Source organism: Perissodus microlepis, chromosome 20 (assembly GCF_051167445.1).
Source record: "Perissodus microlepis isolate ML-2025 ecotype Zambia chromosome 20, ASM5116744v1, whole genome shotgun sequence".
NCBI classification, from domain to species: domain Eukaryota; kingdom Metazoa; phylum Chordata; class Actinopteri; order Cichliformes; family Cichlidae; genus Perissodus; species Perissodus microlepis.
This window is the reverse complement of record NC_140480.1, coordinates 11,794,750-11,820,203: the sequence shown is the minus strand read 5'-3', so window position 1 is coordinate 11,820,203 and position 25,454 is coordinate 11,794,750. Positions and strand designations below refer to the sequence as shown.

General features: G+C 41.5%; 2 protein-coding genes across 11 annotated transcripts in view; both read right to left on the bottom strand.

Annotated features, from left to right (window-relative positions):
* Positions 1-3,676, bottom strand: part of prex1 (phosphatidylinositol-3,4,5-trisphosphate-dependent Rac exchange factor 1) — a 78,497-nt gene extending 74,821 nt beyond the window's left edge. For 2 of the 3 annotated variants that reach the window (XM_084917382.1, XM_084917383.1), the window contains exon 1: positions 3,277-3,675. In XM_084917382.1, the coding sequence (XP_084773508.1) occupies positions 3,277-3,420 (144 nt within the window). In that variant the 5' untranslated portion in view covers positions 3,421-3,675. Of the gene's footprint in view, positions 1-3,276 lie in introns of all 3 variants that reach the window. The other variant, XM_084917384.1, reaches the window with a different exon arrangement.
* Positions 3,677-4,868: 1,192 nt separating this feature from the next.
* Positions 4,869-25,290, bottom strand: ralgapb (Ral GTPase activating protein non-catalytic subunit beta). 8 transcript variants are annotated; one of them, XM_084917163.1, is made up of 33 exons: positions 25,143-25,290; positions 23,949-24,169; positions 22,387-22,589; positions 22,095-22,261; positions 21,822-22,008; positions 21,357-21,488; positions 20,846-21,024; positions 20,178-20,246; positions 19,566-19,717; positions 19,059-19,299; positions 18,392-18,427; positions 17,333-17,534; positions 17,067-17,234; positions 16,834-16,948; positions 16,452-16,599; positions 16,253-16,317; positions 16,029-16,173; positions 14,541-14,671; positions 13,363-13,545; positions 13,122-13,270; positions 11,573-11,760; positions 11,358-11,461; positions 11,044-11,199; positions 10,826-10,891; positions 10,180-10,389; positions 9,561-9,719; positions 9,241-9,406; positions 9,032-9,154; positions 8,808-8,944; positions 8,615-8,723; positions 8,293-8,371; positions 7,770-7,918; positions 4,869-7,258 (listed from the first exon to the last, which is right to left on the bottom strand). In XM_084917163.1, exons 2-33 carry the CDS (start codon positions 24,123-24,125, stop codon positions 7,065-7,067), a joined length of 4,689 nt encoding a protein of 1,562 aa, XP_084773289.1. In that variant the 5' UTR covers positions 24,126-24,169; positions 25,143-25,290; the 3' UTR covers positions 4,869-7,064. The 8 variants fall into 8 exon arrangements, with proteins under 8 accessions (XP_084773289.1, XP_084773281.1, XP_084773282.1 ...); XM_084917155.1 differs by lacking the exons at positions 10,826-10,891; positions 20,178-20,246 and having other exon boundaries at positions 25,143-25,289; XM_084917156.1 differs by lacking the exons at positions 10,826-10,891; positions 20,178-20,246 and having other exon boundaries at positions 11,044-11,196; positions 25,143-25,289.
* Positions 25,291-25,454: the final 164 nt, after the last annotated feature.

Here is a 25,454-nt window from a genome sequence, read left to right as displayed (position 1 = left end):
TCTTTTCACACACCCCCAACCCCCTTCTCACCTCTTGTCCTCACCACTATCCCCACACGCTTCCCTACAGCACATTGGATGAGCTTGTTGGCGCTGGTAATTGCCAAGGGATGAGTGACATGCAGAATGGCTGAGGTGCCAAAGCCGGATAACCATCTCTTTTTGTGTGTGTGTGTCATTGCAATCATTGCAGCTGAGAAGCTGCTCTGCTAAGGGCTTTTTTTTTTTCCACTGGGTTTTTAAAGTGCATAAAGGGAGGTGGAAAATAAATCAATGATAAGGCAATGCAGATGATGAAGATGGTCAACAGCTACTGTACTATCAAACCCTCAACAAGAGCAGAAAACAATATCATAGCACGAGTGGTTACAGATAAGAGAGAAGCTGACATGCATAAAAAGAATCAGTACACTGAAAAATTAAGTAAGTCATAACTGATGATGAGAAGTAATCCAAACGCTACATTCAGAGGGGAACCTTATTTCTAGGAGAATAAGGTTAAGGGGTGGGGGGTAGATAGACTTCACAGGGTTAAGATTATTCGCATCTTAGTGTGAGTTTCACACAATCAAAACTAAATAAAGTGGCAATTACATTCAATACATGTGGTGTGACAATAGCATGCCTGGACTTGAAAGCTGTTCAAGCGTAAACTGTGCTGTGTTCTAGTCACAGGCAAAATTCACTTTTCATTACACAGCAAAATGCATTAGTATTCAATGCACTGTGAATGAGCTGCATTCTGGGAAATGTGGGAGTTATCTAAGCAATGAGGAAGGGTGAGAAAAAGCTGAGAAGCTGAACAAAAACCCTACTTATTACCATTTTATTTAAATAGGCTGCCCATCTCGGCCTTTTTTTTTTTTTTTTACACTATGGGGCTTACGCATCCCCAAACTATCTGCCCACACCTTTACTGAACCTATCTGTATCTTTACTGGAAACATATGTTCTGAGCTCCCACAGCCAGACTTTTCCTTATCAACACCACAGTGAGCTGCATGGTGACATAGCCTTGGCTCCCAGCAAGAGTTCTCACTGAGGGTTTTCTGCCGAGCTGGACCCTGGACAGAAAACACTGGGTGGTGGAGGGGGGGATTGGCAAAGGATTGGCCATGGAGGAGGTGGTGGAGAGCGAGGCTTCTTTTCTCATTTTGTTCTGGATCCTCATGTTTGCCTTTAGCAGTGTAAGCACCTCATCACCCGTCCACCCCCCCCCAGGTGAAAATTCAGTGGACAGTGTCACATGTAGGTTAATGGGGAGCAGTGTGTTTTGCCATCAGGCCTCTTTAGTGCACACGTGAAGATGACTGTTAACGAAGGCATTCACAGACATGCATTCCGATCCAAAGAAACACTTGTTAACAAGATGATACAAATAACCAACCTGTCAGTTTCTGCAGCACAGAACATCGCTGGATATGATTGGCATTTAAAAAATGTTTTTTTAAAAAGATGCTGGATTGTATTGAGTAGTTGCCAAATGGTAGTATTTACTTTTAAAACAAAATCTCATTGGCTCATGAAATGGGCATAGAGACTATTCTATGAAAAGACCCTGGCGATAACATTACATCACACAAGCCAGACCATATCACTTGCCTCAGGCTAAACACCATGTGGCTTAAATCAAAAGACTCCCAGCTCACGTGATGATAGGCCGGGGTATGGCGAAGAGCACGAAGCACTGACAGTTTTCAGATGTTCAGACTTCCCTGATAAACCTTTGAGACTTCATCATTACCATTGTGCGTGGTGAGAGTGGAGTTGCCACCTTGCAACAGAAGATAAGCCTCAATTGAGTCCACTGTTGAGCTGGATACAGAACAGTTAAGTTATATTACGTAGGTATAACTCTGAAAATGCCATGCACCACGAATGGCATGACACGGCGGTGCGGTGAGCCTTCTGCACCGGTCACCTCAAGAACTTTGAGGAAGTTCAACACGTGACAGCAGAGAGGAAAGAGGGAACCGTGACATTGTTTAGCAAAAATGCGTCATATGTTGAAATGTTGGAAAAAAAAAAAAAAAACACACCAGGAAACGCAATATCACCATAAACTGTTTTTAAAGGCAAAGTGAAAATGATGAGAATCAAAGTCTGCCATCGAGTCGGCAGGGTGCAAAAGAAAGATAGACGTAGTTGTCCTGACCTTTATGTGGAAGGGGCAACGACAGTGGGAATTTCCCTGAAGCAGACAAATACGCCATTGTATATAAAAGAAAAATAAGTAAGGTCACATTATAGTCATCACATTAAATGCAGCGAGGTGGAGTTAACCACGCTGTGGTTTTGAGTCTCAGCTGGAGGCAGGAGCCACCTGCACTGTACAATTACCAGAGATGACAAGGCGGGGATGAGGGGAGGAAAGACCAACGGAAAATGACAAGGGGAAGTAACAAATTGAATAGTCCCCCTGCAGGTGGGTGCCATCTATACTCGCGCTGTGCTCGGCGGCTGAATGGAGCATGCAAAATTACCAGGACGTTCATTCATGAGGTAGCTGATGTACAAAGAGCGAATAAGCAAATGGTTTCTTATCGCTGTCTGAAAAAAGGAGGCGTGGCAGGGTGTGATGTTCCTGAATACCTATTTATTTGTATTAAAAAAAAAATGCATGTGCGAACTGGGCTCTGCTTTCCTTTGTTTGTTTCAAGCTTTAGCTTTAACACACAATGGAAAGGTGAGAATAACACCACCACCCTCCTCAAAACACTAAATATGTATGAGTCCCCGCAGACGTCCCAAGAAACACGGTTTAACATCTCAAAAGTTTTCATTGATAACAGTAGCCTCAGATGCACGCAGGTCTTTTACAAAGCTGTCAGCGGCAGTCTGCGTCGCAATTAAAAGCCCCGCAAACAGCAGCAAACGGCAACTGCGCGTCCCAAGCCCGTTCCTACAGAAGAAGCGTTCACAGACAGCGCTGAAGTAATGGTTCAAGCAGCCCGCGTGGACACAGAATCACGCCAAACTGAATGCAAATTTATTGTGGTTTAATCTGACAGGTTAGATCAGATTAGATCTTTGGGGTGGGTTGCTTTTTTGCTTTTGTTTTTTCCTTGCAAAGGCTGCTTCTTAATCTTCTCTGTGTATGCCGATTTAAAAAGAGTAGCCCGGGGATTGGAAAAACATCTAGAACAACACACGAGATGAGCGTGCATTCGGAAATAAATAAAAAACATCCGCTAATATACAGATTTGTAACTGGAGTTTGGCATCATGTTCTGCCAGTGTACGGGAGACACACTTGCGAGAGGATGTCAAACTTACCGACTGGAGGAAAAGCAACGTCCGAACATAATCCCTCTCGGTGTTCAGTATTTCATTTAAAACACACAGCCTCAGCCGCTGCTGTCGGTCCGAGTCCTTGGCTGCGGGGATACAGTTCTCCTGATGCCCGTCGTCCTCTTCCATGACGGTAACTCAACCCTCAGAAAGGTCGCTCTCTACAGAAATGCTCTCCTTTTTTTCTCCCCCTAAGTATCCGCACTTTGTCGGGTCGTTGCTTCAGTCCATTTTTGCATTAGGAAGTTTTTCCCGAAAACCTCGCAGAGCACTGTTGAGAAACACTGGAAGAAAAGTTCACCAAAAGTACCAAACAACAAGCAGGGAGCCCGGCGGAGTGAACGCAGTCGCAGCAGCAGCAGCAGCTGAGAGCGAGCGAGGCAGCAAAGCGGAGAGAGGGGAGGAGGAGGAGGGGGAGGAGGAGGGGGAGGGGGAGGGACCCGCTGCCTGCCAGACACATAGAGAGAGCTCAGTACTGCTCTGGACACCGAGAGCTACAGACACAGTAGCTTTAAATGCGTACACGCTACAGTCTGATACTATTAAGTAAACTCCCCGAGTATCCCATTTCCCATGGTACTAAAGGGGCCCCAAAGGCAACAAACTATAAATAACCTAAACGCAGCTCGCCTAAAACAATAAATACTAAACTTTAAGCTGCCTTTGTAGAAGACGGTTAACAGGTACAAGTCATACAGGTATTCTTAATTTTGCTGGCGTTTCTCCTTCTTAGTCAAATACGATACTAGTGAGCTAAACACATACAACTTGTGAGAAACCATGCGAAATATGACAGTAATCCTAAAACCTTAATTAAAGGTCTTGACTTTCATTGATGTCAAATATTTACCATAACAATGCTCATTTAGGCCCCCTGCCTGTCACAGGAGCTATCCCCACGCGGGGTCTCAGTGAGCGTTAATAAGAGAAACGCGCCCTCAAGTGGTTGCAGGCAAAAATACAACTTTCAAGTCCGGGATGGGCAGGGGGACTTCAGGAACGGTCTACAAGCTCTGATACAAGAAAATTAACTTTTTAAATCATTGCTGGGGATGATTTCCCTAACGTTTGCCTTTTTTTTTTAACACGTGGTCACGAAAGGTGTGTATTTTGATGCAATACAAATTCAAATGGTAATCCTCCATTCACCTTGCTGGCAATTAAAGGTCAAACCTGTGCCAAAAAGGCCTAGACTATGAAGAGAAGCTGTTTTTCATAATCTGGATTTATCAATATTGTTAACCAAATCCTTTTTTTTGTTTTTTTCAGTTGCAGAACATAAATATTTTAATATAGCTTCAGGGCATACAGGCTTATTGGCTGTCACTATCTCAGCCTTGGGTTACAGATAATATCCCTCAAGTATCTTTGGAGTCAGACTGACCCAGTCCATGCCAGAGGGCAGGTTCACTCTGCAGGCAGTGCAAATATTCACAGTTAATATTCCAATTCATCTGACAGGTTCTAAACACATCTGCTTTCAGAAAGAAACTCACTGAATAGAATATAAAAAAATATTAAGAGGAAAAAGATTTCAACCTGTGAAGAAAAAGTCAAATATTATGAATGGAAGGAAATTAAAATGTCAATAATAGTTTTAATTGATGCATGTTACATTCAATACCCATTGCGTTCCTCCCACACACAAAAAAAACGCATACATACATATCTTTTTCTGCCATCTCAGATGAGGAATGCAACAACTTGTAAATGCCTTGCTCTATCACATATTTACATATTATCCTCTGCTTCTGTACATGGCAAATCCTTAAATATGCTCAAACCTCAGAGGACTTACAATGAGTCACACGTTGTATCCTGTATGTAGTTTCTTTGTCTTTCATTGTATGTACTTTCCTCCCGAAAAAGGCATGTGCATACAGCACTGTCATAAAAAGTGAGTCACAATTAGACACGACAGGTTTAAAAACTCCACAACGCGTCCTCTTCATTCATATTTCACAAGATAAAACTCTTCCTTCAGCAGGGTTTTTCTTCCAAAAATGCACAAAAGTACAAAAGAGGACATGTAAGGTAACCAAAGAGAATAGAAAATAAACATAAAATGAACATAAAAATGTGCTCAGTGCATTAAGACTTTCCAATATAACAAAAGAAACTAGAGGTGTTTGCCCTGCTCCATCTCTGTGATAAATAAATTCACATTGTTACAGGCAGACAGTGAGAGGGCTTGAATTAAAACCAAAAGTACAGTGAGAAAAATAAGAGTGAAATTGTATTTTTTTTTTTTTTTTTAAATTATCATAACATTTGTGAAGGCAAAAGTGCACATTTCTGCAATCCAAACTGAAGATAACTGACATGTTAAATATTATCTCTTCCTGGGTTTACATTTCCAAAGAAAAGAAAAGGAGAAAAAGAAAGAAAATACAGCTTTGATCAGCCAAAATAAAGTCACATAATCCTGTTAGCTACATCAAGTATTTTGGCCTCTGAATCTATCACATAGATTTTGTTTGGAGGAGCGAGACACATAAAAACTGTGCTCTGGTTCTGCTTCGTAATGAGATACTTGCAACCTTAAAAATATGGTGATTTCAAATTAGGCCTGAAAACATCAAGCGCAAACTCCAGGAGCTCTGTAGCCGCTCTCACTATCAGTAAACTCTTGTGTTTCCGAGCATTAAGAGTAAACCAAAATCTAACGTCGCGATTGACGTATGTCGTGGCATTTTCAAAACTGTATATCTTAAAGTGACAGGATTCAACCTTAAATGCAACGTGTTGGGCTTTTAGGGGTCTCGGACTCCTTGTAGTGTCAAGTGACTGGCTGGACAAGCAAGCGTGGCTGTGTACACACACACACACACTCTCACTCACACATGCACACACAAAATGTAGTGGTAGCTGCGCAATGGGATGGCCTGGCACAGAGCACAAGTGTCAAAAATGACGTCTACATACAGTAAAAGCCAGAAGAAAACGATACAAAACTATAAACGTCTCATGTGCTTAGTCAGCTGCTGCGGTGGCCAAGTGTGCGTTCACACTAGGAAGACTAAAGCAGGGTGTGTGTCTGCATGTGTGTGTATGTGTGTGAACGTCGAGGAAGTCTGTCGTCAGATCCAATGACGGGTCAACTTTTAAGTTACCTGCATTGAAGCTATATATACACACATATATATATGTGTTTACGACATTTTAAGGTGGACACAAGATGTTTATCTCCTTGGCAAAAAAAAATGATAATAATAATAATCCAACCATAAATCTGTTAGAAACAAAAACAGATGAGCAGATCTGGATTTTGGACACAACTCTGTATTACCAAACCTCTTGAAGTTCATTCATATTACAAGGTTCGACGGACAAACTTTTTACAAGTTCAGAAAGGCCAACAGTGTAACTACTGTATTGCGGTTAAAGACAAGCAGAAATTGTTTTGCCACAAAGCGTGAACCTAAAAACGAGGAGCAAAGTTCACTGTTGAACTTCAGCCGTTCAGATCTTCAGTGAGTAGCCGCAACACAGAAATGTCGTTTGTTTTTTCCCACCTTGGCATGGTTTTTGACACTTTGATCTAAGAGTCAAAGGCAAACAGTGTTGATATATGTATTCATATAAATAACAAAATTATACAGTATAAATATAAAGATTCTGTGTGTGCATGTGTGTGTGTCTGTGTGTGTACAAGCACAGTTGTAGGTGGTTTATGAGTACAGAATAACGGGGGGGTGTGCGTGCATGTGTGTATTGTTGTGTGCGCTTGTGTGCCAGTGTTAGGACAGGACACGGGGGAGAGGGGGGGAGGGTTAGAGGTGAGGCTTTCCCTCCCCCACCTCATGGAAGAGCGAGGTGTAAAACTCGGGCTCCAGTTGTTTGTTGCGGTAACGCTGCACAATTTCGGTTATTTTCTGCTTCCGCCTCACGTGAGGAGGGTTGTACAAGTCGCTCTCCAGACGCTTCCGTCGGCATACGTTGATGACCGTTTGGCGCACGAGGAACCCTGAGAGGCAGACACACAAACAGAAGCTCATCAGTACTCACGCGCAACACAGCCAATGTGAGTTACGTGGATTTAGATTATTATGTGTGAAAGTGTAGAGCCACAGATAAAACCAAAACACTTAACTGTGCCATCTGCTGGCCAAGAGTTCCAACACATTCAACAGAGTAAGACTTTTTTTTATTTCCCCCCAAAGTTAAACTTATTCATCAACACAGGAAAGTTAAATAAATGCCTTAAATGGGTTCTTTCAAAGCCTGGTGATGCAACTTGACGACACAGATGAGCAATACTTTTACATTAGAAACCAGAACTTCTGAGGGAAACACCACACACTTTCTAAATGGGAGTTTATTTCCTGTGCATTTCCAAGTAAAAACATCCATTGTGCAATACTCATGCGTGCACATTAATAGTGAGAAAATGATTCCTTGTGATGCATGAAAAAAGCTGAAGTGTGGTAAGGTAAGGATGGACAAGTTAAGTAAGTGGAAGATAAATGAGCAATTACCAAGAGCTCTGCGGCTGACCACCATGCCATCCACCAGAGGAATCACCATGCCAAATTTACCCACAGCACCATGCAAGCGGATCCTGAAGAGTCCCGTCTTCAGAGGGTGGATGAAGATCAAAGGAACGTCTTTTTCTAGTAAGCCCGACCTGCAACATTACGAATAAAGCGAAAAGGGAGGCAAAGATAGGATAAGAAGATAGCTACATTTCAAATGCATGTACTCTGTCTATTTAAATAACTGTGTAATTCTGCTGATGGTGAACAAAGGAGCAATGTTTACAAAAATGCTTTTAATTCATAATTCATTTTTCTTTCAAGGCACTTGACAACTGCTGTCACTGCTCTGCCACAGTTCCTCTTTTCAGCCCGCTGCATAGCACTTCCTGTTTTGCACATTGGGTTTTGCAGCATTGTTTTTTTTTTTTCGTTCTTCCTTTTTGCACCTGACCAAAACCAATTCAGAAACCACATGTTTTTTTATACTGGCAGGCAAGTGCATTAAGCATAAACTTGTGAATACCTGCAGGAAGTGCTGTTGCTCATGCTAGCTTCCAAGCCCGTGCTGGTTTCCGCTAAAAGGTCGGTCAAAGGGAAGTTCTCTAAAAAAAAAAAAACAAAAAAAAAAACAAAAAAAAACAGAGAAATTGAGACTTTTATGCACATTGATAATTTGGCAAACACCTTCTTACAGACAACATCTAACAGTGCAGAGATTAAGTATTTTATACTGAAATATTTTGTGAGGATAAACCTGCTGGCTGACTATAATCTATGAAGGGGGCTAGTCTTAAATTACAGTATGAGAGGAGGGGTGGTGGGCCAAATAGAGACTTTATACCTACCAATATCATCAAAGCGCTCCACCCAGACCACAAACGCCTTTGTTTCAGGCCCCAGTTGGGGGAAGGATTTTCCAGTCGATGACCTCTTTGCCTTCACTAAAGGACTCAGCTAGATAAAACAGGTAAATTCATTTTGATCAAGCATTACATCAAACATTACAGGCCACATATACTCACAGAAGCTGAAATCTACCTTTTTAGCGGACTCCATGCTTTCAGAATGGTTGGGGAACAGTTCCAGTGTGAGATTGGGTTGTTTGAGCATACCGGGCATGAGTTCTGAGTTGGTGTCTGCCTCCACTGTGGAGTCACTGTGCACTGAAGACTCCTCTGCCAAATGAGAGCAAATTGCAACTCCAATCCAGCACAGAGGCTTTCAGTATCTTTGAATTCATATTGAAGATCGTGAATACTGACCTGAGTGTTCTGTTAGAGAAGGAACCACAAAGGCGATTTCTGTCAGAGCATCAGCATAGTACAAAACTTTCTTCTCTCCGTTGAACACCGAACCACCAGTGTCCTCCGGTGTACCCGCTTCCTCTGGAAAAACAAACAAAGATTCATTGAGTTACTAATAACATATAAACAGATAAATAACAATTGCGATGACCATCTTAGTGTCTTACCTGCTTGTACATCATTGCTATCAGAGCAGTAATTCACAGACCAGCTGGTGTCCAAGTGTCCTGTCCAGCCTGGGTGGCGTCCCACGTCCACAGGCCAGCCCAAAGATAACAGGAACTCCAAGAAGTGGGGCTGGACGCTGGCCGAAGACTCTACATTCCTTAGGATCTGATCAACAACAACAAGAACAAGATAATGAAAGAGTTTCTTCTTCCTGTTCCTCTTTATGTGTGTAAATAAATAAGTAACTGGAAGAAGTAACTAAGTTAAAATCAGTACATTGTAAAGGTAAACAATAATCAATCGATCTGTATTCCCTTACCTCATGACTGCTTTTCTGTCCAGGTTTCACATAGAAAATAAAGACCGTGTCAAAAGGTCGGCAGGGAAGCAGGTCCAGGTAGCTGATGTCATCAAAAAATCCTGGCAAGGATGACTCCAGGGCAATCAGGTGAGGAGGTAGACGACTGTTGTTGGGTTCCTATGAAGGGTTATGTAAACATTATTCTAACAAATACATTTTATTTCACAGATTTAAGTATTTTTTGTCAGGATCAGATAGGCAACATTTTTAATATGACCTTTTTTCAAATTAAAGAGCTTTTAGACGTCCATCTTTCTTTCATGTACAGCAGTTTAGCACATTCTTGCAAACATGTTCATATTAGCTCAGCAACTCAAGATCCATACTATCCATTAATGCGATAACATACACTCAAACTTGTCCCGTATTTAAAGTGATACATAAATGTTACAAGAAGAGAAATATTAAGATCTCCATCACGACTTTTACGGAATAGTAGAAAGAACAAAAAGAACCAACCCATCGTTTATCTGAAAAAGGCTTTAAATAGAAAGACAATGGAAACCTACCAATTAGCATGTATATTTAATACCGATCAATCAAAGAGTTTGTAATCTGACATTAAAAAGTAACTGACCTTAAGTGCCTCCAGAGACAAGAAGCCAAAGTGGGAGAGGAAGAGACGTGCTGTCTGGAACTCCTGTGAGGGTGGAGGGGGTTTGCAGTCTGTCTGTGGGTCAGGAAAAGGAGTGGACTTCCAGATTTCCTCACTGTGTCGCTCCAAGGCGTTCTCATACTCTATCTGCTTGGTCATCAGATTACGAAGCTTGTCGTGCTGAACTTCCAGCTGAAAAGATGGGGACGGGACATCTTTAAAACAGGGTAGGGTGGGCCTCGTGAACAGTCGTCGACTGCATGAGCTCAACATGAATTGAAGCAGAACCCTCACAGTCCAAACAGATACTGACCCCCAAAGGTGAGAGGAAACGTTATGACAGTGTCATCTGTACTTTATAACCATGGGAAACATTTAATAATGGATCACCAATATCATCAAATGCAATCCAGTACAACAGCCCTTTAGTTTATTAAAGGGCTGTTGTACTGGATTGCATTCTCCAGCCCTTATAAAAGTTTGTTGAGACAGTGTTAGAGAAGCACCAGTAGTTTCACAGAGAAACTGCAAAGGATTGAGAAACCACACAAAATGATCACCACTAAACCAGATGATTTGACCTATTTAACACAACACCCAATGAGCCCTCCTGTTTCCAACAACTCACACGAGGGCAAATTCTGTTCAGTGAATCTGAAGCTCTCGAATCTTCCTCCCAGCCCATACAAGACACCTAAGTTTGTGCAATAACAAACAATACTCTTTAAGATATAACAAATCATGGTTTACCCGATACCTGTAAGAGAATAACTTAATTTTTGTGTTATCAGACATAATGTGGATAGAAGCTTAATTATAGGGTTCGACGGGAAGCTGATCTCTCACCTCCTTACTAACAATGTCATCCAGGTCAGGGATACTGACATCAGCTTTGACAAGAGGGATCTTATCCACCTCCTCAGGGAAGGGCCTCTGTTTCACATTGTACTTAATCCCCACATCATTGTTGGGTGTTGGACGGCCTTCAGGAACAAACACCTGCTGCGGGAGGGGAGAAGAAAACAGATATATAACAGAGATGTGTTATCAGATGTGGTGCTACAAGTTTGACAAAATGGTGCAACTTTAAAATATGTTTTAGCTAAGTTAGCTTAAAATGTGTTAACTTTAATTAGTATTAATCTAGAGTGCGATCTCACCCTCTGATTAGCCCTGGCCCCTCTCGGTTGATGGAAGAGCTGCATGGTCCAGGCATGTCGACCAGCCGTTCCCCGGATCAAAACTGTCACAGAAGGACTGGGGTCTGTGAGGACAAAAACGGACCCATATTAAAAGCATACCAGACACTTTGTTTTCTCCCAGCATTCAAATTTATTAACTAAAAATATCAAAAGCGAGACAATAAGCTACTGACTTTGCTCATTGCCAAGAGGTTGCTCCAGCATTGCAAGGATGACAGAGTTTTCCAGGACAAAGTAACGGAAGTTACTGGCTCCTGTGGCACTGAGTCTGGCATAGCGAATCAAAGTATCTTCATTCAGCAGGCTGCAAGTAGACGCAGGCCCACTGGGAGACGGGAAGGCCCCCAACACCTGCATGATACTAGGGAGCACCAGGGAAACACAAATATAAGAAAGAACATAAATACAAGCAAACTGGGTCAATGAATGCAACATATTTCACTATCCAAGAGTCATGTGTATGAAGGTTCAGCAGAAAAAGTGGGCCAGCTACGGTACTGAGGAAGCAGAAAAATAAACAACAGAAGCAACAACACTTCAGCACAGTCATAAAAGATTTTGAAGAAAAACCCTACTTGGTAAATAAGAATCAGTCACAATCCACTTCAGTGTTATCACCAAGACTAATGACGGAAAAGTCATCAGCATCACTATGGGGGTGAATTTCGCTGGCTGACTGGCCAAGTCGCAACCCACGGCTATGCTGAGTGGGGAGTTTCCCCTCACAGCCGAGAGGTTTGCTGGATGAATATCTGGGGTAAAATAGTGCGATTTTATTTACACTTTGTTATAAACTGTTCAGTAAACTCCATTTTTGGACCCAGTTCTGATAGATCTTTATAAACAGGAAGAGTTTAGTCATTGTGCAGCTGTTTTTGTGTGCAGCTGAGATTCTCGGTCTGTGGCTGTGGCTGACTTTGTGGCTGTGCTTTGTCACAGGTAGCTAAATTTAAGTTATATACAAATTTATTGTGTGATTGACTGCCACTGGAGGTGATATCAATCTGTCTAGCATATCTAGCAAACAAAGGACAATTTACAGTAGACATACTTTTACTAGCTTATCAAGAAGCCAAGGTGCAATACAAGTGTTTAAGTTTAAAGATAAGGAGATCCCACAGTAGGAAATCTGGTGTTTGCTGCAGACTGCTGGTCACATCACAAGACTTATACAGGTGATGAAATGGTAACGTAACCATTTTACAATGAAAAGTGTTTGAACGGCCAATGGAGCTTAAGCCTTTTTTCCATTAGTACCTAGTCTGATCTTGACCGAACTCCCATTCCATTACAATCCACTACCACCTAATGTGCCTGGTTGTGGTTATAGCAATGCAGCCGAGCGTCCCGTGGCGTAATTAGTATGTGACATGAATGCTACAACAAAGCTGGGCGTTGAGGCAATGATATACCTGGTGCTCGGTCTGTGGCTTTTTTGTCAGACTTGGGGACCACAGCGTTGTGTTTTTGTAGCCGTTCCCCTCATTGCTTGGTTTGGATTTTCCTGAATGAGACACTCTCATGACTCATCAAGTGATGCCACTGACTGGTGGCATGCAGTCTGTTGATGTCACATTTTTGGATACGATCGCTTGGAAGCACGGCGGAGTAGGTGCTAAATAAAGTACCTGGCACCAGGTACTATGACCAAATGGAAAACCCTGAAAAGCATGGCAAGCTGACCGGAGTAGGTACTAATGAAAAAAGGGGCTTTAGTCTCACCAGGACAAAGTTGCCTCAGCAGCATCCTTCACTCTCATGGAAGCCGGGTTGTGCTCCTTCTCCCCTTTATGTCGAACCTCTTGCTCCTGACGGGACTTACTGCCTGAGATTCCCAACTCCACAATTTCCAAAACCTCAACCAAACAGTCCTGGAGCAAAAGAAAATACAAAACAATATATAGATTTTCTCTTACCTACCGACATACATGAAAGAGAGAGGGAAAAAGGTCTTTAGACTTACTTTCTCATCCAACATGTCAGGGTGTTCTGTGAGCCACACACACAGAAACTGGAAGGCAGCTACAATCATGGAGTGGAGGTCTCTGGATTGAAGAGGAGCTGGACGGCTACACTGGAACACAATGTAACCACATATCGAGCTGACAGCACGTTTACGGTCTGCAGAGTCGACCCCCACCTTCACCTGATTAAGACATACACAAAGACACAGGAAAAAAATCTTCTATATTAGATACATTTTAAAAGTGGTTTGTTTTATGCAACTGTGAAAAAATTTGGTTTAAAAATGTTGCCCTTTTTTTTCAAAATGACAACATATTTGATTATGAGTAGAAAAGTATGTAAAGGAACAGTCAAGTCAAGTTGCTTTATTGTAATTTCAACCATGTGCAGTGGTACATTACACAGTGAAGCGAGACAACGTTCCTCCAAGACCGTGGTGCTACATATAACAGGTGATCAACACATGACTAAATAAAGTGCAAGTGTGCAAAAATGGCAAAAGTTGCAAAAATAAAAGACAAAACAAAGCAAAAACAGTGCAACACCAGACAGAACAGAATGATACAAGCACAAGGCAGTGCAGACACAACAGTGCAACAAAAAAAGTGCAACAATGAAAGTGGGTTGTGCCAAAAGACAAGAATATTGTGTTTTCTATACTCGGAATTCTGTATCAAGTAGAATATTAACATATTAATTGCTCCTGCATTTTGGCAGTGTGATTGCAAACACAAACTCCACAGTCATTACAAGTTAGAGAAACTCTCTTTACAGTAATCTGTGGTACAATGTGAGGGCAACTCCCTTATTCTGAGCTAGGAAATTAACTGACTGAAGGTGGCAAAAAACACCCAAATCACAAGTCCTCTGTGAAGCTGCACTGTGTCATTTGGGAATGGGGCGTAATAACTATCGGTATAAGTTAGCACGCCCTACACGCAGCTGGTTTCGCTTGCCCCCATAATAGGCCCAGACATTTTATTAAGGGTGTTCCTGGAATAGAGCTCTTTCAAAAACTCTTTTTTTTTTTTTTTTTTTTTAAAAAAGACTACAGTAACTAAAGCTGTTGAGGCCTGAGTAACATTGGTGTACTGGAACACGACAGTTTTATCTTAGCTAGTCCAGCTAGTAATGACTGCACATTCTTACACTGAGCTTCTATGGTGTTCAAGTTACCTTGGCCAGTCCAGCCAGCAGTTCCAGGGCAGCGAGTGAAATGCTCATGTCTTGCCTCCACTGGGAGTTGAGCCTCTGAGTGACCAGGTGGATGCTGCGCACCAGCAGGCCTGCCGCAGTATCTGGAAGAGCTAGATCATATAACACCCCAAAATACCAAACACTGCAAAGAATAGAGCAATGCAGGATTAAGGCACCAAAGCTAGAAAGTCACACAGAAAGACATTTCTGAATGCTCAGGTGTTAGCAGATATTGCTTTATATTAACATACAACATGCATTAGAGGTGAAAGAATACAGCAAAGCACACAATCCTGAGCAAAATACAGGCAGAGTAAAGAAGAGACAGCATTAAACAAGCTGCTGAGGAACAGAACTGAGTGATGTTAGCATTTTTACATCAAAATAGCATTTTCAAATTTTATTTTAACAAATAATTAGGAGATTTTTTTAAAAACAGAGGAACACTGACATTTTTAAGAATTACTTAACATTTATCACCCAATTACATTAAATATATGTAAGTGGAAGGAAAATTCCAGTTCATCTGACAAAAGACTTTCCTAGTTTGAGCTACTATTTACAGGGGCTAAAAACTTTGAAAACAAAGAGTCCTAAGACTGACTTTCAACAACAATGTGAAGTCCACTATCTGGACACCTTTGTCCCAGAAAAGAAATTTTACAAGTGGAAGCAACACAACCTTGTGTGAGGTATGTGACACAACAACAATCTTCTTTATTTCCCTTTTTTACTACAACCTCTGTTACAAAGAACACTGTGAAGTGTTTTTTTAAGAGATAATGTTAAGAAATTAAATGAGCGGACCAAAACAGAAACTGACTAGAAAACCCAAATAACACTGAAATGGCTGCAGCATTTATAACAACAGATGACCCACTCTAAAGCATTGCTTTTCCTGTACTAAGCCTCACAACACAATGCTATAGTCCTACAGATGTGTCTCACAGGAACCAAGCAATCCCTTCCCCCAGTTTCCTGCTGGAAAACGACTGCCTATGTGAAGCACTGTTCACTGAAAACAGACATAAATTTGTGCAAAAAAGAAAACAATCAAATGAAAACAAAACATCACTCAGCCCTGCACAGTAAATACTAAATTTGAAATCCATTTGATTAGGCAACATTGTTGCAACCAATCATTAAGAGAAAAAAAAATGCAAATCAAAGCAGAAACTCCACCCACCCCAATCCCAAATTCTTCTTAAACAACATCACAGCAAACACTTTACATCACCTACAAAGATATTTTACCCAACGCTTCTTAACTCTGCATACCACTTTAACCACGTTAGCTATAAAAAAAACACAAACGAGTCAACAGGAGCTGGAAGCTAATGAGAAATCAGCCAGGGATCATTAAAAATAAACTTTCAGCAAACCTGCTACCTGACCAAATAAAGTATTATTGTGTTAATTCATTAAGCACAAAAATATTAGTGTATGTTCAGGAGCGGCATGTCCTACCATAGTCACGGAGAAGCGCCTGTGCAGGGCGTTCAGAGTCTGGGCTGGTGGCCTCTGTGCTGCCTCCACTGTTGAAGCTGATGCCACTGTTGGTACGGCTGTGACCCTGACTCCTCAGGGTTGAGTGGCTGCCATCTATGCTCCCCTGCCACCGAAAAACACAAATCTTAATGCCCAGCTTGTAGCACCGTAAACATTAACTAATTAGCAGAAAACAAGCTTACTGTTTCAGTCTGGGCGCCTATGGACTCTAATAAAGCTGAGTCTTGAACAATATTTAGCATTGCACCTGAATAAAGGGATAAAAATAATAATTAAACAAAAAAAACAAAAAAAAAACACAATTTTACACAATCATAAAGTACAAACAATATACAGAGTTAAAATAACTGCAATCAAATATATGAAGCTATCAGCAAATACCCAGTATGAGCTGTGTGTTGGTGGGGTCAGTCTCTGTCTGCAGAGCTCCTATGAGGACATTGACAAGACGCAGCCTTAGTGAAAGGAAAGACACAGGCTGGTCATGAGGCCAGCCATCTTCCTCGTTGAATTTTCCCTCCAACAGAACCTAAAGAACACAGAGTCAGTGTGGTTAGCAACCTTGATTAACTTTAAACTCTGCAACAAGAAAAGGTTTCAGGGCTTGTTTTATGGTTACGTAATCATCAACAGGTTTTAAAGAGTTTAATATTTGAAGAAAGAGCCACCAATGTGTGTACAATACACAGGAAATCAGTGGTATCACAGCAGTAAGCAAGACTGTTACTATCAGCTTAAAGATAAACATCGCCAAAGTCATTACCTCTGATTTGATGTTGCCAAAGTGATGTGGCAGTGGGAGCATAGCAAGCAGGATGTTGATGGAGGCTCTCCTCAGATCAGTAGGATTTACATACATCTTAAATTTGGACAGTTCCCTAACAAAAATAATGGAGACATGCTTTAAGTAATATAATTGATTTCTAACATAACACATTTACACGACTGAGTAAAAACAAATAAGGGTCTCAAATGAAAGTAAACTACCAGTCTAACCTGTCTGGCACAATGGTCTCCAGCGCAGCTATGAAGTAGGGCACCACCACATTGATGCCCTTTAGGTCAGTACAGAAGAGAGAGGAAGAGTTGAGAATGATAGAAGCCAAAACTGGTCTACAGATGAAATCAGAAATCTGCAGACCCTGAATCAGGACCATGTAGAACCTACAGAAAAGGAAATAAGAAAACCATATCATTTTCTTTCCTACTGTTAAGAAGATGGCAACAAGACCAGTTTAATTTGGCAAAAAAAAAGTATATACCTCGACAGGTAAACTGGTAGAATCTCCTCTCCAGTTTTTTTGCTACAGAAGATGCGACACAGAGTCCCACAGGCCTCAGCCCGTCCTGCTTCATAGCTCTCTGGGAACTCATTGGCATCAAACATTGGGTTATTCACCATGGAGTCAGTGGACATTTGGGAACCCTTCCTCCTCAGCTCCAAGGACACTTGAGTGGCTATCGCTGTACAAAGTGTGAAAAAAAAGAATGAAAGAACCCTGAATTGCATTGCAGTCCTCAGTTTTCATGCATGTATGACAAAACAGGCAAAAGCAGACAAAAATATACTATATGCACACTAGAACGAAAAGTTAACAGTAAAAATTCAAAAACATAAAAGCAACAAAAAGCAGATATTAACTCACTATCACAACAAGAGAAAGGAAGGGCTTTATTAACTGCAAACACACACTCACATCCTTTAATAAAAGCATTCAATAAAGGGAACTCTGACACAAAGAGTTTGCCATAGAAGTTCCGCCTATCATTGGCACAAAGCGTGAATAAGTTGTAGTGTGCTCGTACTAAAAACGTGTCAGGCGTTCACTGTTGCAGGAACATAAAGCAAAATCCCTGTGTCAGCATCCCTCAATGCTGCAATCATATGACTGTCACATTCACTTCATGCATTGAGGCACTAAACCAATAAAAAAAATATATAATTCAAAACTGAAGTGAACTGACAACATCAAAAAGAAAATACAAGAAACAATGCTAAACTCGAGGGGAGTCTGAAACACAATAGTACGGATTAGCGTGACTCAAAGGAAAAAGAAAATGGCAACTTAAATGGGGTGGTACTGTCACAAACTGGCAACGTTAATGTCGAGACAAGTGGTCAGTTTGGTGAAACCCATTCCATCAACCTCTGGAGAAACGCTGAAAGAATGCTGGTGAACTTTTATATATGGCGAGGAGTTGGAACAGAAAACGATGGTGATGATGACGATGACCATGAGGAACTCAACTCAAAAGCAAGAAGATTTTGTCAAGAAACGCAAATCAAGTGAGGGGGAAAAAAAGCTGCCATTCCTACTTACAAGATTTATAAGAAAGGAGAATTTGGATAAAAGAGGCTGCAAGATAACAGAAATAGTGGAGAGAGGAAAAAAAATCAAAGCAGATCCAATATTTTGGGATCAATTCATATCAGGCATGAATTGTGTGGTTTTTCTTTTTTGCTCATGACTTCTGACCATTACAAATTTCTTACATTAATCAGACATGATAGACACGTGCAGGACACTACACCAAAAAGAGAAATGTGAGAAGAGCCAAAGAGGGCCAATTGCAAACGCTAAAAAGTGTATGTGCTGTCATTAACTCTTAGCTCCGCTGCCAGTAATGATTGTACCAATTAAATGACTGTATGAATTCCTTAGGATAGGGTTAAAGCCTATATGTAGTTTGAGCCAGGTCTAAATTGTTGGTCGATGCAAATGGATTAGAGTCAGATGGAAATCTCATACGAGGCCACTTCTAACCAAGCCCTCCACACACAGAAAGGCCCAACAGAGTTTCAGAGAAAATGGTGAAAAAACAAAAAAGATATCCCAACAACAGAGTACAAATTTTTCAAAAAATTAAATAAAAAAATAAATAAAATAAAGACCAAAAAACACATAACTCCATATGAACACATACTTATGAACACCGACTTGCCCATGCATAATTTTAAACAGCGTGAGACGTCGCTTCACTTCTTACCCGTCATGCTGGGGTCTCGGCTGAGGCCGCTGTGGAGCTTACAGTGGACGAGAGCAGCGTCGAAAAGCCACTGGCCAAACAGGTTGAGGATGCTGTTGACCTTCGGTCGTGCTGGGGCTGGCAGGGGCCGAGACTCCCAACTGCTCTGGTTGGGGCTGGAAAGAAGGGTCGGGGAGGACGAAGTCTGCTGCTGCTGTTGCTGTTGCTGCTGCGATGTTTTGTTTGGCTGACCACCACTGCCCTACAGGGTGCGGTGGGAATAGAAGAAGATATCTAAATAGGCTGAAAACAGCTTGACTAGTTCAACTAAAAGATCACAAGATTTGGACAAGTGTACTGAAATACTGCCTACAAATTCTAGATAGTGCAGCTTCAGCATGGAAAGAATAATGTGCCAAGTTCAAGTATTTAACTCTTTTCTGTCTGCAGACCAACAGAAAGCTAAGATCTAAACATCTAACAGTTACACTTATTGTTCTGCATCTCTGTAGCAGTTACAGAACTTACAGCTGAGCTCTTGCTTGTAGTTTTGGTGACCACCGTGTGGCGCTGCTTGCGGCTATGAGGAGGCGTGGTGTTGGTGATTGAGGGCGGCGGCGACATGCTAATTCTGTTGACTGGAGTGGGCGGGGCACTGTCAGCCCTGGGACGTGATATGCCTGGTGACAGAAAAGTAAAATGAGTCGGGGTATAATAGTCCAATTTTCCTCAGATATCTGGGGGTGGGGCGGTGTCATCTGAATAGCCTGGCAGCGAAAAAATAAAAAAAATAAATCAGCAACCATTGTTTTCCCCCCCAGGGAACAGACCATGTTTTGGGTAAATATAATCATTTTGAAGCCGTTTTCCATTTACAGTATTATTTATTGAGTTGATCATAGACAGCATTGATTCACAGACATGCAAGACAATGGTTAGATACAAATCACCAATCACTGATTTTCATTTTGATTTTCCATTTTCATGCCTGCAGGAGTCCCCCTGATGATCTTGTAGTTTAGTCTGAATATCTGACATATATCACTTGTGAGTCTGAGTATCATCACCAACAGTGAATGGACCAATCCACTAACATGCCCAGAGCAAAACATTATATCATGTATCAGCTGATGTCTGTACCATGAGAGAGCAGCACTGGACAAAAAGTGAACACCCTCTCCCGTACAGCTTTCTTTTCAACAGAGACACCTACAGTGTAAAGAGAAAAATACAACACGGGTATGTTTCTATTGAAATCTTTAAACAGGTATTACTGACTGACATCCTCCATCTTGAGATTACTCAGAGGTAGTAAGAGAACAACACTGGCAAAAAAATACATTTTAAATCTTTTTCTCTCTATAAATCACAAATAACACAAATTTTCATCTACGCTATAAAACCCATCAGAAGTGTTTGGCTTTACTGTTTGTTAAAGACAAGATTCTACAAATTACGATTACAGGATGAAATTGAATTTAGAGCGACTTAAACTTTTTGCCAAAACAGATCACAATAAAAACCAGCTGCTTACACTTCTGTCAAAGTAACGCTTTCTTTTGCAGCAGTTTCTCAAATCATTTCTGGCAACAATAATATGTGGGGATAAATTCCTAAAGCAGGTAACTGCCACAAAAGCAGGAACAACATATTTCTTAAACATAATCCATTACATCATGGATTGCAAAAATGGTCTCCAAGCTGAAGTTGCTTTATCATTCATCCCTTAAGTATATCCTCTGCTTCATTTTGAATATCTTAAATATCACTCAACTGAGCTTTTCATCTTAACTCAGGATTCCTCTTACCCAAGAAGGCATCCACCAAGCAGCTGACACCCCTCATGGCCCTGAAGAAGATCTGGGGTAGTTGTTTCAAACATGGATGCAACACCACTTCATGGGGTATGCCGCTCGAATTGAGAAACTGTTCCTGAAACTTTGGAGTGGTGCTTACTACTGCGGGGTTGCTCAGGTCCACTGGGTTGCTGGAAACAAAAAGGAAAGCAAACGTAATAATGGATTAAGCCAAATGTTTAAAAGTGTTGCTAAATCTTTCTCGAATAAATGTGACATAAGGTTGGGTAGACAAAGGAAGTAAAAGGAAATAAAGGAGGGAATGACAAATGAAATAACATTAAAAAAAGCCAGACATGAAAGTTTGGATGCAGTTAAATAGACTTGAACTAGAGCAGATAGGCAACTTCAACTTCCCCTTAAATAAAACAAACAAACAAACACCATGTATGTCGTTTAGAAAGAGGAGTGAACATGTATTTTTCAAGCAAAGGCATTTTTATACAGTTGAGGCAATAAGCACCTGAGCATGTGTAGAAAGCGGTACCACGTCTGGGCCACGCAATCATTGTCCATCTCTAAAGGAATCAAATTGGCATCCTCATCGGGAACTTTAAAAGGTGGGAAGGATGGTCCATGAGTAAACCGCAGGAGTCTGAAACGAAGAAATGAGACAGGAATACACAGACTGCATTAACAGAGACCTCGAAAAACCAAACCACATTTCATCCCTTGAGATGTTCTACTGGGCTTTTAATGCAGCCACTTTCAGTTGCTGCTTGTTTGTGAATTTCTTTGCCTTCAGTAACTGCAAAGCATGCTCTATTGGTCTGAGATGGAGAGACTGCCTTCTACATTGAAGAAGGCAGTCTCTCCAAAAACTGTCACTGTCCAACAACCTGCGGACCTAACTACATATAGATATCATAATTCTAACAAAATCTTTTACCACTGAAAACACAAAAGGTTGAATTGAATCCAATCTAACCTGGAGGTCAAAGCACAGGCTACTCTGCTCCACTGCTCTACAACAGGAGGATGATGTCTCCAATTGGCCAGCATCTCCCTTGCTGTCTTCCAATATGGCGGCGTGGGAAAGCAGCGGGCACACGCCAGCAGCCACACCTCAAACAACACTGCCATCAGTTTCTCTGCCAGCTTCTCAGCTACCCCCACTGAAAAAGGGAAAAACAGGGGGGTATTACCAAGTATAACCAAGTAGATAACGAAGGAAGAGTTTAGGAGAGCAAGGGTTGTTTACCTCCAACTGTGGGCGGTGCGAGCAAGGTGTCATTGATGCGAAGAAGGAAGAGCAGCAGCACCTCCCAGGTCTCTCTCACCATGGAAACGGACTCTCGTGCCAGCTTCTGGACTGCAGTCAGAACCTGCTGGCAAAGCCTGATGTGGTTCAGACTATGCTGCTCAGGCCTGGAGGGAGAAACAGCTTGTTTGAAATGAGGGAACATGAAAGCAATATAAGCAGTACAAGATTTCAGTGAAAATGCATTCATCCTTAAATTCAAGCTAATGGGAAATAAAGTTTTTAGACATACCTTGGTACAAAGACGTTGTAGAGATGCTTTAGAATAGTCTGGACATACATGTTGGGCTCCTTCACCACAGGCTGAGGCATCGAGTCCCTAGGCGACACCAGGGCCATCATCCAGTCTGTGTACACGTCCACACACAGCTTGACAGTGTCCCCCTCTAAGGGGAGGGTCAGGCCATAACAGAGCACCTCCATAGTCCATTTCACCTGGGAACCAAACCATTGTTAGATATTTTATTATAAGTAATTATCTTATATTTGCAGAGAAGCTACATCACCCAATCCTAATGAAAGAGGAAGAATGGCAACAGTGTTAAAGTTTAGAAAAGCTCCTTGTATCCTACATATACAATCAAAATATGCCCCGCCCCCACCCAACATAAACCTGCATACTTAGCAACTAAAAAGAGCCTAGATTACAAGACAACTTAGGTGCTCTCAGTTTCCAGTGATATTTTGCATAATTTCCCACAATGGTTTTGTGTAAGAATCCTGCAGAGGTCAGTATGGCTAAGTATTCCTATCCATGCTCTACCCTCAGCAAGAAGCGGCATTCAAAGCAACAGCAGCACTTCAGATGCATGGTGCACCTGAGTAATGCCGATGTATTTTTAACCCAACGCAGCTCCACTCGCATCACTTCCTGACACACGCTGTCACATCATTAATTGAAGCAGCTGCTTTACTGTGAGCTCTGCCATTAACTTGCTCACAGTGGTGTGTGTCAGCAGACGTTCCAGTATTTATGGGGATCATGCAAAGAAAAAGATCAGAGCTGTATCTGGTTTACATTTATAGCTAACTGTTTAAATTGGCCCGTGTCAAGTTGTGTCTAGAGCCTACACAAAAGCTTAAGGTGTCACGAATACTGTACATTACAGGATTAATTGTGTGTGCTTTGGTGGTTTGTCATATAAAAACTATTATTTGCAGAGTACTTTCTCCTCATTTCTTGCATAATGTGCACTTAATGTGTTCAAAAACATCAACCATTTAATAGAAGCAACAGATAGAGTGTTACTTAGATGGTTTCTTCTATCAGTCAGGCCTGCATATGCAAGAGTAGCTACAAAACAGATAGTCCTGACACCCTTACTGAGCACTGTGCAGCAACATCAGCAACAGAATGATAGTGGAAGATGAAGAAAACAAAAAGAGGGAGTCCAGATTCTGATAATGATATAAAAATGTATTTAGAACCTTTATTTTAAATATGGTGACCCAAACCCCATAATTACTTTATTATCATGTACTACACTTTTCATCACCTATGAATGTAGTTGGTGCTACATATTTAAGTGGATGATCTTAGACCAGTTTTTCCCACGCTCTCCTAAAGAGCCACACATACAAAAATATATGGACCACAGTATGTTCTAATTTCTATTTTTCTACATAAATAATCATCAGCAAAAAAAAAAAACCCAGCACACTGATACCACTAAAAGTACTCATGTGTTTACTTAGCTCTGGTAACTGGAGTTAAAATGTCACGGTGATAGAGATGTAGGCCGGCAGACTACCAAAGCATTAAAATGACATGCTCGTAGTTGACCCTTTTCTTACCTCTTTGTCTGTTTTGAGGATGTTCTCTGTGGCAACTGGGCTTACAGCTGTGCCCAGAGGTTTGACCACAGCATTTGCCACCTCTGTGCCCACACTTGGGGGATAGGAGTGCAAAACACTTAGGTGGCCCTGGTCACTCTGCACCACCAACTGCAACGAGCGCCACTCGGAGTACATGCTGCTGATGTCTACTGCACTCTACTCACACCTCCTGCCTCCACCTGCAGACACACAAATCCAGAGGGCAGCTTAATATGGAAAGTTAGGCACACTACCAATCGGTTACTTGTCCAAACTATAATACCAGCGTGGATACAGTCGTGCTACTTGTGAACTGCTGTTACATTGCAGACAGAGAAATGGTCACACCTCTTTCACTGTTTAGGTCTCGACCACCACAGCAGTTTTTCAGCTTTAACTTGTTTGACTGGTTTGTCAAACAAGTTGACCAACCAATGAAAATGCGTAGTTCACACATTTTGGAATTTGTAATTAAATGTTTTGTTAGCTACAACAAAACACAACAAAATACTATTAGCGAAAGTAAAATGAGTGTGGACTAACTGCGGGTTAGTTCTTTAAAAATAATAAAAAAAAGGAGTCTGTTGTCGTACTTCTTGATATGTGCCGTGACAGGAAAAAAGATCCAAACAGCCTAGATATGTCATGTTTTGGCTAATGTTACGTTCTCTCCGGTAAGAGAAAACAAAAAGTATTGCGGTCAGCATTGCAAAGGTTGGATGCGGGTTTTGTTTTGCACTGAAGCCTTAAACTAACAACAGGAACGAAACATTTGTGCCCTACACTTCGGCTCGGTAATAACAAGCCGAGGAATAACCAGGAAACGGTTCTGAAAACGAGCAGATTGCTAACGATGGCTAGCATTGACACCAAAACATCTTCCTCATATTGTAGATGACATTATATGAAATTAACGACTGGGTTGTCTCTATGAACAAGTCAAGAGACTAACGGTAATAAAAAACCGCTTGCGATAACTTATCGATTATCCCAAACTACACGGCAGTAGATCCGATGTTGCTTGCTAGCTAGCTCAGCTAATGCTCACTACGCTAGCCTATTCGTTGACATTAGCTAGATTAGCTGGCTGTCATTTGTGCTAGCTAACTATCCAACTTTGCAAGGACGCTAATGTTTACTAAGCGGATAGCTCAGGTACTTTTTTCCATTTACCTTGACCAGCTGGAAATGATGTCATAACAGAGCTCTGAAACTCGCAGTTTGTGCTTTCTGTATATCCTGGTCTAAACTATAACAGCCTCCATCTTTGCAATGTCAAGGCTTGGTTATTGCAGCTTTACGGGCTAACGGGAAGCAAGATCCGTAGGTTGACGCCCTCTACTGTTTGGTACAGTCTATCGGACCTGATGCAGCCCTCAGTTCATTCAGTTAATAACACAATGTTTTTGTTTCTTTGTTGTTGTTGTTGTTTTTCGGGGGGGGGGGGGGGCAGATACTATTTGTGAATGTAGTTATTTTGTTTCA

Coding starts and splice junctions, on each gene's coding strand:
- ralgapb (XM_084917163.1), bottom strand. CDS start 24,125: ATGTACTCCGAGTGGCGCTCGTTGCAGTTGGTGGTGCAGAGTGACCAG. Junction 16,600..16,833: donor TTGGCAACATCAAATCAGAG/GTAATGACTTTG, acceptor TGTGTTCTTTAG/GTTCTGTTGGAGGGAAAATT. Junction 7,259..7,769: donor GGTCAGCCGCAGAGCTCTTG/GTAATTGCTCAT, acceptor TCTGCCTCTCAG/GGTTCCTCGTGCGCCAAACG.